Source organism: Pleurodeles waltl, chromosome 9 (genome assembly GCF_031143425.1).
Source record: "Pleurodeles waltl isolate 20211129_DDA chromosome 9, aPleWal1.hap1.20221129, whole genome shotgun sequence".
Lineage (NCBI taxonomy): Eukaryota > Metazoa > Chordata > Amphibia > Caudata > Salamandridae > Pleurodeles > Pleurodeles waltl.
The window spans coordinates 343,850,513-343,866,021 of record NC_090448.1 but is presented as its reverse complement, the minus strand read 5'-3'; the positions used below and the strand labels follow the sequence as shown (position 1 = coordinate 343,866,021).

The 15,509-nt window shown below is 46.5% G+C and overlaps 1 protein-coding gene across 1 annotated transcript in view; it reads right to left on the bottom strand.

Moving 5' to 3' along the window:
- Window positions 1–15,509, bottom strand: part of NCCRP1 (NCCRP1, F-box associated domain containing) — a 41,431-nt gene that overhangs the window by 13,939 nt on the left and 11,983 nt on the right. Inside the window, exon 2 of the mRNA XM_069206915.1 lies at window positions 1,055–1,129. Coding sequence (XP_069063016.1) covers window positions 1,055–1,129 — 75 coding nt within the window. The remainder of the gene's footprint in view (window positions 1–1,054; window positions 1,130–15,509) is intronic.

Below are 15,509 nucleotides of genomic sequence, written 5' to 3'. Positions count from 1 at the left end.
GAGAAACGTGGACAACGCGTGCTATGATGAAGTAGGCAAGTCCTCTGATCCACATCTAGTCCTACGAGAAAATGGCTTCCATTTCATGTATGACAAGGGTCCTGGGAGGATGTTGTGTGTTTGTGACGCATGTCTAGCATTCTCTACGAATTATTTGGGTCCCTGGCCTTTGTCTTCTATCCGGATGACTGAGGTCTAGTGGCATAATATGACTGTTTTGTCATTAGGTCCTTTTCTAGCTTGCAATGATGATTGGTTGTGTCTCTGGCCAGTGGCTTTTGGATTGCAGATTGTTCCCCTGGCTGTGGTTTATGTGCACAAAGAAATGAATGACCTCTGACATATGCTGTCATCCTCATTTGATTGGCTGTGGCTCATGCCCTTTGCTGGTAGGTTGCTGTTCTTGCTAATGGCTAATATAACAAGGTGATTCGATTGACCTTTAGTCGACGACTAATTTAAAGTTGCATTTAACAGTGTCTCAGGCATTTAGGGAGTGTGCTGTGGGATTTGTTGGGGGTCTGCCTCATGTCCACTGACCTAAGGGATACCATGGTTGTCTGGAATTAGTGGGGTCTATTGCACGTAGTTAGTGGTCGAATGGGATTGGTTTGGGTAAGTGGCTCCTGACTTGAATTGGTGGCCTGTAAATAGTGTTCTCGCAAGATCGGATAAGGCTTTGGTCTGTGACTAGTGACATGAACAGGATGGATGTATCTTTGACTCAGAGAAAATGGTGGCAAGTTGATTGGTGGGACGCTTGCCCATTGGCTAGTATACAATATCAATTTGCTTAGTCTCTTTTCAGTGGCTAATGTCCTATGTAGACTGTTCAGCTCTCTGGGACTTGGTTTGAGCCTATCTTGTCTTAGTGTCATGTCATCAGGAGAGTTTCTGGCCCTGTAAGCAGTAGCTAAATTATTGACCACTTTGGTTAGGTCTCTGTTCTGTGGCTTGTGTAATGAGTAAGTGGGTAAGTCTGGTATTATACCAAAAATATACATTTTTACACTGAAGGCCTGTCCTTTGCTGTAGTCCAAGCTCAACAACTAACCATATGCTTCCAATGGCTCCCTGGGGGCTGGAACATCGACTGGGCCTGGTGGGGGCGGCTCATTGGTTGACAAACCTAAAAAAGAGAAAAGGAGTGTGAGAGCAAGTTAACGTTGTCGATAACAAGAAGCAGGACATGAAACACCAAATGCAAAAGAGAAAACAGCCATAAGCATAAAAGAGGACCTCCATGTCTCCCGTCACACCTGTAGGGCTGCAAATTTAGGAATCTGTGGGAATCCCCTGCAGAATGCCCATCCATTCTTTAACCAACCATCATGGGCCTCAACTGCTGCTCTCATGCCACTAGTTCACCCCAATCAAAGTGATACTATGCAGCCAGCTCAACCTAAAAGCAGGAAGACAGTAAAACCTGCCTAAACCCAAAGTAAGTACACCCGATTCTGCATCGCTTCCTATTCTCAGGACTTTGGAAATATCCCTAGGCCCTGCCTCCCATCACACCAAACTAAAAAAAACTGTTACCAACATATACAGGCCCGTGTGAAATAAGGAACACAGAGTTAATAATCCACTTACAAACATACACCCTTTGCCTACACAACCCCTACAATCAATCAACAGTTCCTGTGATCCGTCTCACCAGACCAAAGTCCACTATGTAGAAAGAGTGGTATGTATTCTGAGCCCTGCCCTGTGGCACAGGCTGTTGCTACACGACTTCCTCTCCGTCCTCTTCCTTTGCCGACTTCGGTGATTCTCAGGCAACATTGGGATCTTAAAGCAGGCCTGGCAAACGTGTCACTGCCAGTTACATATTCTATCAAATGAGTAAAACCCATTTCAGGACGATTTTTTCATATTAACTTATTATGAAGTCATTTCTAAAAATAAATTCCTAAAGTATTCAAATATTTCAGTCTCCAGTGCATTAACCTGCATTGGTTACAGACATGGCAGAAAAGTGTGTACTTATGCCAAACGATCAATTTCAAGACCAGCAATCTCTAAGACCAGTGGTACCTTGGGGCCCGCAACGCCTTCTCAGGGGCTCCATCACTGCTTAGAAAATTAAAAATATTAGCAGATATTTGAAAAAGTTCTGTAAATATGAAGGAATCTGAAACTACGGGCTAAAAATTAAGGGGCATATTTACAAAATAATTACACGTCCGGGCACCGCAAGCCATCTTGCAGTGCCAAGTTGCATCATTAGGACAGTGCAGGGATACATTGTATTTACAACAGTACAATGCATTCATGTACTTTCCTCAGTGTTGGTGCACAATTGGCAGCGCACAGCCAATGCAGGGACACCTTCCTGTGCATAAACAATCATTAGTATAATTTCCCTCCTTCTATGTGTGCTGCAGAATGCAGCACACATAGAAAGACGAAAACGTGAGGAGAAATAAAGATATTTCTCCTTGTTGCACCACTTTTACAGTACCATAGGAATCTGATGCATTCTCAGCCTTGTAAATCTGGGAATGGGTCAGAGTCCAAGGGTACTGCATGGGAACACCCATGGAATGGAAAGGGGGCTATATTTACAAGACCACAAAAAGCCAAGGAAGGTGGCTTTACATGGCCTTGTACATGTGGGCTGGCACACTGCGCCACCGTAGAATCAAAAAAGTGACTCGTCAGTGGCGCTAGGGGCTTATAAATATGTCCCTAAGTTTGTATCTTCAGAAAGAATAATGGGAGAAGTGCAAGTGTATCAAACAAAATATAGTATGCAAGATGGGTGGCCACAATTGAATTTAGAACAGTGTTAATCTGATTTAAATTACAATTTGATAATTTAATCAAATATTTCATCAGTTGTATATTTGTTAGATGAATGCTTGTTTTTGATTTTTTGTGCATTGTTTTGCAATTCAAATCATCAAAATTGCTTAGACTAGGAAACTTCAGATTCTAATAGTGATTCAGTGAGGTCCCCGGATTCCAGTAATAATTATGTGTGGGTCCACGGAAGTCAAAGGTTTAAGAATCACTGTCTTAAATTATCTGAAGGGGAGAATAACCCTCTGTCCCTCATCGTATTCAAGATTTTTCCGGTGCCTGTTTGACCAAACAGACCCCAGTTTCTCAAATTAATTTCAAAATACCCTCCTAGGTGCATTAGATTACCCCTCTGACTTGATAACCCCCCATGACATCAAAACATAATTGACATAAAGAGGTATGCTTTAGTTAACATTTCCACAAGTGGCAGGTTATGCTGTGATCGGTCCACATACTGATGAACATGTCCAATGAATTGCAAGCCTCACAAAGAATGTCAGCCATCTCCAGCTCGGGCAAGTTAAGACATATAACATTTTAAGCTTGAGTTCACTATAAATATAAAAAAAACAAAAAACTGAAATATGCATTTACTGGTGTACAAAGCTCTCTAAATTTATGTGCATATATCAGGCAGGGTCGCTGCTTATGTTATCGGCTTGGCCACTATTACTTCCAAGGAAACCGACAGCCATTAACAGCAAAGTCCTAGGGAGATGGACAACTCCATGTGTTGGGTGCCCGCCTATGGAACCTCCTCTGCCATTCTATCAAAATAAAGCCAGGTCCCCTTTATTTTGTTTTTTGGAGAAGGGGAACTACCCTCTCATTAACTGCTAAAGCCTGACAGCAGTCACTGGCATTGTCTTGACTGGTTAGCTCTAAGCAGTACTTTAGTCTGCAGTATGCACTTTAAATGTAGGTGTCCCCAGTCCTCAAGAGGCCCAGGCTTTCTACTTAGATCACGCTCCGCAAAACTGTACATATTACTTAATGTACCATAAGCTAATGCAGTATGGTATTTACCTTGTGGATGCCGCTCTCAGTAGTGCTTCAATGTCCCCTTCTGGAAGGGAATATACAAGATTCATCCATTCATTACTACACTGTCAAACACCAGCACCTGCTCTCAACACACACACTGCTTTTCTCACACACGAAGACAATTTTGTCAGGTTGTATGTATCTAGATGACAGTCATGTGTGCCCACGCTTAAGCCATTGCTTAAACAACAAGCACAAACCCATATTTCCGCATATTTGTCACACAATACCTTCAACAAAGAAAGCCACCCAGTTAGCAAGACGAAAGCCTCTTAAGGAACTGGAGAGTTTTGTGGGTGTTGCACATGGAGAGTGAGTGTAGTTGCATGAAATACCTCTGTCTTATGTAGCTCCCTGATCTATTCGGAAAATACTGCCATGCTGATACTCTCCCAAATACCTTCCTAAAAATAATGTACTTTTCTTGCATGTCGTCCGACAAACCAAATGGGTTTCAGGGTGAGGAGTCGGTGGAGTGTAGTTCTGACTACGTCTTTGCCCCCTGGATTTGGCTCTATCACCCTGGGTGTTGGACCTGGCTTTTTGACGGGGACATCCCCAAACTTTTTGCCTCCTTCCTCCTATTTTTTCTGACCTGCTGTTGTTGGCTTTTGACCTCTGAGCACTTTACCACTGCTAACCAGTGCTAAAGTGCATATGCTCTCTGTATAAATTGTACTATTGATTGGTTTATCCATGATTGACTATTTAATCTACCTGTAAGTCCCTATTAGAGTGCACTACATGTGCCTAGGGCCTGTAGATTAAATGCTACTAGTGGGCCTGCAGCACTGGTTGTGCCACCCACCTCAGTAGCCCCTTAACCTTGTCTCAGGCCTGCCATTGCAAGGCCTGTGTGTGCAGTTTCACTGCCACTTCGACTTGGCATTTAAAAGTACTTGCCAAGCCTAGAACTCCCCTTTTTCTACATATAAGTCATCCCTAATGTGTGCCCTAGGTATCCCCTAGAGCAGGGTGCTGTGTAGGTAAAAGGCAGGACATGTACCTGTGTAGTTATGTGTCCTGGTAATGTAAAACTCCTAAATTCGTTTTTACACTACTGTGAGGCCTGCTCCCTTCATAGGCTAACATTGGGGCTGCCCTCATACACTGTTGAAGTGGCAGCTGCTGATCTGAAAGGAGCAGGAAGGTCATATTTAGTATGGCCAGAATGGTAATACAAAATCCTGCTGACTGGTGAAGTCGGATTTAATATTACTATTCTAGAAATGCCACTTTTAGAAAGTGAGCATTTCTTTGCACTAAAAACTTGTTGTGCCCTTCAATCCACGTCTGGCTAGGTTTAGTTGACAGCTCCTTGTGCATTCACTCAGACACACCCCAAACACAGGGTACTCAGCCTCACTTGCATACATCTGCATTTTGAATGGGTCTTCCTGGGCTGGGAGGGTGGAGGGCCTGCCCTCACACAAAGGACTGCCACACCCCCTACTGGGACTCTGGCAGACAGGATTGAACTGAAAGGGAACTTGGTGCATTTCTTAGAGACTCTTTGAAGTCACCCCCACTTCAAAGGCACAACTTAGTATAAAACAGGGCCTCTGCCCTACCTCATCAGACACTTGCTGGAGAAGAAACCTGAACCAGAAACTACATCCTGCCAAGAAGAACTGCCTGGCTGCTCAAAGGACTCACCTGTCTGCTTTCTCCAAAGGACTGCTGTCTTGCTGTTGCCCTGCTGCCTTGCTGAACTCTTGTCTGGCTGTGAAAGTGCTCTCCAAGGGCTTGGATAGAGCTTGCCTCCTGTTCCTTGAAGTCTCAGGACCAAAAAGACTTCTCCCTTTCACGTGGACGCTCCGTGCGCCGAAAATTTCGACGCACAGCTTGTTTCGCGGCGAGAAAAACGCCGCACACCGACGCTGATCAACGCGACGCCCTCGGGACGATCGAGACTTCGACGCACAACCTCGCAAGGACAAGGCCGCCCGACTTCCAAGGAGAAATCGACGCGACGCCTACCGTGAGTGCGAAACTTTGACGCACGGCCTCGCAAGGACAACGCCGCCCGACTTCCAAGGAGAAATCGACGCGACGCCTGCCGTGAGACCAAAATTTCGATGCACGGCCTCGCAAGGTCAACGCCGCCCGACTTCCAAGGAGAAATCGACGCGACGCCTACCGTGAGATCGAAACTTCGACGCGCAGCCCCGCAGAACGACGCGCAGCCGGAAAATAAGCAGGAGAATCCACGCACAGACCCGGGACATCTGGTAATCCCCGCGATCCACAAAAAGAGACTGTCTGCGCGCCGGAAAACGACGCCCGACTTCCCCGCGTGGAAAAGAACGACGCAAGTCTGTGTGTGCTGAGGAGAAATCGACGCACACACCCCTTTTTCCACGCATCTCTTCTCCTGTGGCCCTCTGAGGAGATTTCCCCCCAGAAACCAGGTACTCTGTGCTTGAAAGACACTTTATTGCTTTTTAAAGACTTAAAGACTCTTAATATCACTTTTCAGTGATATCTTTACAAATTCGTATTGCAACTTTGATCGTTTTTGACCTACAATTATCCAGATAAATATTCTATATTTTTCTAAACACTGTGTGGTGTATTTTTGTGGTGTTATACTATGGTGTTGTATGATTTATTGCACAAATGCTTTACACATTGCCTTCTAAGTTAAGCCTGACTGCTCGTGCCAAGCTACCGGAGGGTGAGCACAGGCTGATTTTGGATTGTGTGTGACTTACCCTGACTAGAGTGAGGGTTCTTGCTTGGACAGAGGGCAACCTAACTGCCAACCAAAAACCCCATTTCTAACATTGGTGATCAGCGGTGAGGATAGGACCTGTGTTTGTGCAGTGACATACAGTAGCTAAGTATTTCACTACCTATCCACAGTTGAAGGTCAACTTGATTTTTTATCTCTTTTTTTGACTTTTGGTCTCTGATGTCCTCCTGGATATACTATTGATATTTTGGACTTAGGATCTTACCAGCAAAAACCAAAATCCAATCAGAATGGGATCGCTTACCTACTTATTCTTTTTGCCTACTGACCACCTCACTAAGGCCGACCTAAGGAAGCTTTGCAGAGAATGTGGCCTTCCTGTAGCAAAGAGATCTACTAAAGCAGAGATGCTACATGCCTACATAGTCTGGGAGGAAGACAGATGGGCAGAGAGAGAGGCAGCAAGAAACCAAATGACTAAGTACCCCTCAGAGGAGGAGGAGGACGACTCAGATGAGGAAAGAGACCCAGTGAAAAAAGAATGGCTCATGGCTCAAGCACGGTGGATGGAAGAGCTAGATGAGTTTATTGAAAGGGCTGAGGCAGCAAGTCTCTTAGCCCTGGAAGAAGAAAAGATTGCAGCTCAAAAGCTGAGCTGTAAAGAGCTGAAACTGGAGGCCGGAAGGGCTGAGTCCAGTTCAGATGGTGGCAGCAAAAATCTTGCATCTAGTACTGCTGAAGAAGGGCACAAGCCCAGAGATGTGGTACCCAACTTGAAGAAGAGAGTTGACACACCCCAGGCGGTTCAAGGGTATGAGGTAGTTCCCGTTATGCACAGGGTCCCTGAGAAGGATTGGGGAACTGGCACAGGGAGTCATATTCCTACTGGGGGGAGGGACACTTTACTGACTCTAGCAGAGAGTGACAGAGAAAAGGGTTCCCCCCTGGTGGACGTCCTGGATATAGAGTGTAGAGACATCCCAGAAGAGTTTGGGTTGAGTGTCAGGGACAGACAGAAACTGTCTCACCAGTCTCAAGAGGGTGATGTAGAGTGCTTTTCCAAGGCTGAGTTACTAGGTGGTTGGGTGAAGGGTACTGTGGTTAATACATGTGAAGGGCAGAGTGATGTAATTGCTGGAGAGCATATGTCTGGTCCTTATTTTCCAGAGCTACGCCAACACCAGGTGGAGTGTGAGTTCTCTGACCCCAGGGAACTTACAGTGGAGGCAGACTTTTGGGTGAGTACCAGAGAGTCTGAAGGGGCATTTGGGGGTGCTCCTGAAGGGAGTGGTCTAGGTGGTTCCCGACCAAGTGAGGTGGGAGAGGATTGTAGTGTCCCAGGTAGGTCTCAGAGCCTAACCTGTACCGTAGGGCCACCTTTTGAGGGAAGCCCCGCAGTGTCAGAAGAACTTGGGGGGATGACTGTAGACAGCATCCCAACAGTTCTGGTGTCTGGCAGTACCACTCCTAGTGAGGGGGTGCAGAAGTCCAGACATAGGGTTGAGAGGGGGTGGCAGACCCCAGTGGAGGATCTTGAAAGTCAGGGGTCAGCTCTGAGAGCAGAGCCCCCCAGGAATGACCCAGGTGAGACCGTTTCTGGTTTGGGGGAAACCCAGACTCTGCCGGATGGGCAGAGGTCGGGAGACCTGCGCCAACCAGACTCTTGTGTGGCCCTTGGGGACGGCGTGTCCCTTGTGGGGGGTGAGAGTGCCCCCCAGGAAGTCCTGGCATGCCAGGCAAAGATTCAACCTCAGGGTGGTGACTCTGGGTTGAATAACCGGGTTCAGAGGTTAAACTTTGACCTGGTGGGGGGTAGATGTGCCCCCCAGAAAGACCTGGAATGCCAGGCAATGGCTCAACCTCAGGGTGGTGACTCTGGGTTGGCTTACCAGGTGAAGAGGTCAAACTCTGACCTGGTGGGGGGTAGGTGTGCCCCCCAGAAAGTCCTGGCGTGCCAGGCAGTTGTCCAACCTCAGGGTGTCGACTCTGGGTTGGATGGCCAGGTTCAGAGGTCAAACTCTGACCTGGTGGGAGGTAGGTGTGCCTCCCAGAAAGTCCTGGGGTGCCAGGCAATTGCCCAACCTCAGGGTGGTGACTCTGGGTTGGCTAACCCGGTTCAGAGGTCAAACTCTGACCTGGTGGGGGGTAGGTGTGCCCCCCAGAAAGTCCTGGTATACCAGGCAATGGTTCAACCTCAGGGTGGTGACCCTGGGTTGGAGAACCAGGCTCAGAGGTTAAACTCTGACCTGGTGGGAGGTAGGTGTGCCTCCCTGAAAGTCCTGGCCTGCCAGGCAATGGTTCAACCTCAGGGTGGTGACTCTGGGTTGGATATCCAGGTTCAGAGGTTAACCTCTGACCTGGTGGGGGGTAGGTGTGCCCCCCAGAAAGCCCTGGTGTACCAGGCAGTTGTCCAACCTCAGGATGGTGACCCTAGGTTGGAAAACCAGGTTCAGAGGTTAAACTCTGACCTGGTGGAGGGTCAGTGTGCCCTCCAGGAAGTCCTGGCGTGCCAGGCAATTGTTCAACTTCAGGGTGGTGACTCTGAGTTGAATGGGCAGGTGCAGAGGTTAAACTCTGACCTGGTGAGGGGTAGGTGTGCCTCCCAGGAAGTCCTGGTTTGCCATGCGGTGATCCAGTCTGAGGGTACAGACCCTGGGCTGGAAGATCAGGTTCAGGGTGTCCCCCCGGACCTGGAGGGAGGGGCTACTGATAACAGTGCCCCTACCATGTTGTCTTCTGAGGAGGCCACTCCTAGTTGGAGGGTGCTGGACCCCAGAAGGGAGGGCAGGGGGAGGGAAGCCTCACCCCGGGCCCTAGTCCAACCTGAAGGTACAGACCCCAGGTTGGAGGGCCAGTGGCAGGTTAACAGCCCTGCACTGGTGGAGGAATGGTACAGGGCGACTTCTGTAAGCCCCCTGGCCATGTTGGACTCTGGGGGTACCGCTCCAGGAGGGAGGGTACAAAGCCCCAGAGGGGAGGACCAGGTTCAGGCTGTCATCCCTGACCTGGTGGAAGGGAGAGTGGTTAAAGGGTGCCCAGCACCTGGGGCTACCGCCCCCCACTCTCCACAGCCACAGTGGTTGGAGAGCTTTGAGAGGCCTGGGGCCTGGCTCTCATCCCTGGCAACTGTCAGTAATCACTGTGGCTTGCTGTCCGGGTGGACAGAGTTATCCCTGGGGAGGGGACAAGTGTCACACCCCAGGGGTAGAGTGGGCAACACCACTATGTTGGTCATGGGGGTACTATCCTGCTCCTGGGATACATCTGTGAGCAAAGTAAGGTTAGGTGCTGCACAGATGGGATCCGCAGGAAAGGAGAAAGGTTCCCCATGGATGGGCTTAGTGGGCCCTGAGAGTATGGACAGAGGGATCCAATGGGAGTCAGGAAGGCGAAGAACTGGAGCATGCCCCTGCTGTTGTGGGCCTGGGTCCTTGTTCTGTCGCCTCAAACAGGGAAGTACATCAGGATAGTGATTGTTCTCCCCTGGCTTTAGGCTGGTGGGGGGTCATGTTGGACCTGGCTTTTTGACGGGGACATCCCCAAACTTTTTGCCTCCTTCCTCCTATTTTTTCTGACCTGCTGTTGTTGGCTTTTGACCTCTGAGCACTTTACCACTGCTAACCAGTGCTAAAGTGCATATGCTCTCTGTATAAATTGTACTATTGATTGGTTTATCCATGATTGACTATTTAATCTACCTGTAAGTCCCTATTAGAGTGCACTACATGTGCCTAGGGCCTGTAGATTAAATGCTACTAGTGGGCCTGCAGCACTGGTTGTGCCACCCACCTCAGTAGCCCCTTAACCTTGTCTCAGGCCTGCCATTGCAAGGCCTGTGTGTGCAGTTTCACTGCCACTTCGACTTGGCATTTAAAAGTACTTGCCAAGCCTAGAACTCCCCTTTTTCTACATATAAGTCATCCCTAATGTGTGCCCTAGGTATCCCCTAGAGCAGGGTGCTGTGTAGGTAAAAGGCAGGACATGTACCTGTGTAGTTATGTGTCCTGGTAATGTAAAACTCCTAAATTCGTTTTTACACTACTGTGAGGCCTGCTCCCTTCATAGGCTAACATTGGGGCTGCCCTCATACACTGTTGAAGTGGCAGCTGCTGATCTGAAAGGAGCAGGAAGGTCATATTTAGTATGGCCAGAATGGTAATACAAAATCCTGCTGACTGGTGAAGTCGGATTTAATATTACTATTCTAGAAATGCCACTTTTAGAAAGTGAGCATTTCTTTGCACTAAAAACTTGTTGTGCCCTTCAATCCACGTCTGGCTAGGTTTAGTTGACAGCTCCTTGTGCATTCACTCAGACACACCCCAAACACAGGGTACTCAGCCTCACTTGCATACATCTGCATTTTGAATGGGTCTTCCTGGGCTGGGAGGGTGGAGGGCCTGCCCTCACACAAAGGACTGCCACACCCCCTACTGGGACTCTGGCAGACAGGATTGAACTGAAAGGGAACTTGGTGCATTTCTTAGAGACTCTTTGAAGTCACCCCCACTTCAAAGGCACAACTTAGTATAAAACAGGGCCTCTGCCCTACCTCATCAGACACTTGCTGGAGAAGAAACCTGAACCAGAAACTACATCCTGCCAAGAAGAACTGCCTGGCTGCTCAAAGGACTCACCTGTCTGCTTTCTCCAAAGGACTGCTGTCTTGTTGTTGCCCTGCTGCCTTGCTGAACTCTTGTCTAGCTGTGAAAGTGCTCTCCAAGGGCTTGGATAGAGCTTGCCTCCTGTTCCTTGAAGTCTCAGGACCAAAAAGACTTCTCCCTTTCACGTGGACGCTCCGTGCGCCGAAAATTTCGACGCACAGCTTGTTTCTCGGCGAGAAAAACGCCGCACACCGACGCTGATCAACGCGACGCCCTCGGGACGATCGAGACTTCGACGCACAACCTCGCAAGGACAAGGCCGCCCGACTTCCAAGGAGAAATCGACGCGACGCCTACCGTGAGTGCGAAACTTTGACGCACGGCCTCGCAAGGACAACGCCGCCCGACTTCCAAGGAGAAATCGACGCGACGCCTGCCGTGAGACCAAAATTTCGACGCACGGCCTCGCAAGGTCAACGCCGCCCGACTTCCAAGGAGAAATCGACGCGACGCCTACCGTGAGATCGAAACTTCGACGCGCAGCCCCGCAGAACGACGCGCAGCCGGAAAATAAGCAGGAGAATCCACGCACAGACCCGGGACATCTGGTAATCCCCGCGATCCACAAAAAGAGACTGTCTGCGCGCCGGAAAACGACGCCCGACTTCCCCGCGTGGAAAAGAACGACGCAAGTCTGTGTGTGCTGAGGAGAAATCGACGCACACACCCCTTTTTCCACGCATCTCTTCTCCTGTGGCCCTCTGAGGAGATTTCCCCCCAGAAACCAGGTACTCTGTGCTTGAAAGACACTTTATTGCTTTTTAAAGACTTAAAGACTCTTAATATCACTTTTCAGTGATATCTTTACAAATTCGTATTGCAACTTTGATCGTTTTTGACCTACAATTATCCAGATAAATATTCTATATTTTTCTAAACACTGTGTGGTGTATTTTTGTGGTGTTATACTATGGTGTTGTATGATTTATTGCACAAATGCTTTACACATTGCCTTCTAAGTTAAGCCTGACTGCTCGTGCCAAGCTACCGGAGGGTGAGCACAGGCTGATTTTGGATTGTGTGTGACTTACCCTGACTAGAGTGAGGGTTCTTGCTTGGACAGAGGGCAACCTAACTGCCAACCAAAAACCCCATTTCTAACACTGGGGAATTAGGGATCAACCAATGGCTGAATGCGACTATTTTGGAAATACCAATAGTCTGTCTTACAAATTAAAGTGCCTTTTGTGTCACTGATGGGTCTAGTCACTCTCTAAGTCATCATATACACACTCTTTAGCTCATCTTTGCACTCATGCACTCAGCTAGCCATCCTTGGACTCATTCTTGCATTCAAACTCTGGAAAAACTACAACAGAATATGCTCAACAAGAGACATATGTGTTCAAAGCTGAAGTTAAACATAGCAGTATTTGTCTTGCAGTGGTATTGTACCTAATGTATAATTGTTTTAAAGTTCCTGTATGGCAGCTGCATTAAGAACCAATGTGTTGTCCATCTTGAAATGGTAATGCAATGTTATAGCATGGATAACAGCATTCCATAATGCTTGACTGATTTAGAAGAAGTGGTCATGAAAGATGTGGCGCACTGCACATGAAAAGGGCAACAGGCAAGCAGCATGTTAGCACTGCATGGAGAGCAGCTGTAGTATGCTCCTAAGACAAATTAAAATAAAAGGAGGAAAGCAAAGAAATGAAAGGAAAAATGAAAACTAAAGGACTGATCAAACAGCCACTCATTCTCAAGTGGATGTGGACATGTGATAAGAAAACATTGCCATTCATTGGGCAAGAGAGAGAATGACTGATGTGGCCAGAACCACCATACATTTAAGTAGACTGTCATAGATGGAAGTAGAGTGTACATGTTGCTCAGACAGACCAATGGAGGTGGTGGCTGACCGAAAGGCGCTCTACGTATCTATATGGATATATTTTTTTATATATATGTATGGGTGTATTATTAATTTAATTATAAAGATCCTGGCAGACAGCTAAGCCTGTCAAGCCTTCGAAAGAGATTCTAGCAAGAATTATTAAAGTGCAACTCTTCTGGTCTTAGGGTTTTCAAAGGGCGTAACCAAAACCAAGATCCTTCCCTACAAAGGTAATCTGTGATATTTCATGTAACTTGACTAAAGGCTTAAACACCATTCAAAAACAATCCATTTTTAAAGGCCTATAGGGTTTAGCATATGTGTTACATATGTCATAATGTTTATTATGAACAGATTACACCCAACAAATCTGACATAACTTTTCCATTTTAAACTATAAGTTCTAGAGCCTTTACAATTGGCTTGATATTATAATCACCACAAGCCTATTGAAATGTGCATAAACTGGTAACCATCATACATAAACCTAAAACATTACAAATATGTACAAAAGTATAGTTGGCAAAACAATATACCACCCCTCTCAATAGGGCCTAACAAGAATCACCACTGTGAAAGTCTTCTACCCCTAGGATTTTTCAGAGTGGGTGACCACTATAAAGCCCTTGCTACGATTGTAAACTGTGAGATCACATACAACACAATACCTGTCTATAGTCTGTACAGTAATGTGTAAGCTGTTCACTGATAAGAGGCCTACAGTCTCAGACAAATGTTTTAACAATAAATAAGCCAGGCTTACTGCCTTTGTCATAACTTTTCATAAGAAACAGACCAGGCCCATGGCATCTGGTATATCCTTTCTACGCACAACCAACTCAGTCCTACTGTACAAGGTTTCCCTTAAGGCTACCATCAGGCACAGAGTTGTAAAATTACAAATGTATAAAAAATTACTGTTGACAAAGCAAAATATTATCTCTTCTAAAATAGCCTAACAAGGGTTCTTACCGTGAAAATCTTCTACACCCGCAGGGTTTCAGAGGACTGCAACCAAAACCATTGCCTACTACCATAATGTGTGAGATTTTATGTAACAAACTCTTCTGCTCAGACTTTCATAGAGAGTAATTACTATCCACCCTTAAGTAGACTGATATTAACATATGCTTTTCACAATAAGCACGTCAGGCCTACTGTATTTGTCGCAACGTTTCATAACAAACAAATCAAACCTACAGTCACGATCACTGACTTGCCACCATAACAGACTCAGTATGCTGTATTACGTATAAGCTATACCACAAGTCAAAAAGCGCAATACAAGTACTTTTTCAGTGGAAGCGCAAAACTTCTACCCAATCAATTCCTGTACATAAAAAAACTGGCATGTGAATAGAGCCTAACTCCATTTCATGCGAGTAATCTGAAAGCTCTTTTTTGTTGCTCATATAGGGTCAGGCAACATTTGTGTTGTTAAACCAGACCTAAAAACTGCCTATCTCTCTTGGCAGCGTTGACTGCATCATAGCGTTTTTATTTTTTACTTTCAGCAGCGCTGCTGTACAATATGGCTAAAAAAAACATTAAAAAAGCCAATAAATCTTGCATACGCGAGACCGAATGGCTTTGCCAGTGCTTGGTTTTGCTTGGCTTCACCTACGTTTTTTGACAACATTTTATTTTATTAATGGGGTGACAATTGCCCCATCCAAGTCTACGGGCTTTATGCTTTCTTCCAGATACTGAAGACGCAGTTCTGTCATGGAGTACAACTCAGGGGACCGGTGGTGCCTGGGTTAGCTGACACCCAGTCTTGTCACGCGCTTTCAATGCACCCATAGGAAATTTGAAAGAGAGAAGCAAAATGTACCTGGTGCTTCAGATCATCAGCCTAGATCCGTATTCATACGTTTTGTAAATCCAAATGCAAAAGATCTTAAAAACGCAGTGGTTAAGCCACTTTTTAAGGGAACATGTCTTGATGCTAGGGGTCGTCATCTGAAGACTTGTCTGATGGACAAACTGCTATCTCCAATAGCATCAATGGCTAATGAAAAACTAGAAAAACTAGAATGAACAGCAGACATATTGTATTGTTGCATATTTGATACATTGCAACATTGTGTGTGACACCCCTGGTGTTATTGACTGTGGTCCATAAACAAATCCACAGAAAGAGACTGAGGCCCAAAGTAATTCGAAGATAGCCCCCATTTGATATTGCCTATAGATGCTTCAGTTGTTTGGAGTGTAGCACCTCGCAACCTCAGCGAAATATAAAACTGGGGCAATACTCAGATACAAGAGACTTTACAATAGTGTTTGTTTTTCTTGCTCTTCGTTTTACCTCCCCTAGATACCTTAAGCTGAAATAAAGATATTTTTAAAGAAAGACATACGTAGGGCTGATGACTGATGTTACTTTTGTGGGATTACTGGGTCATACCCTATTAAAACCTGCTACGTCTATTGTAGCAGACAGCCAAAGCGAAAG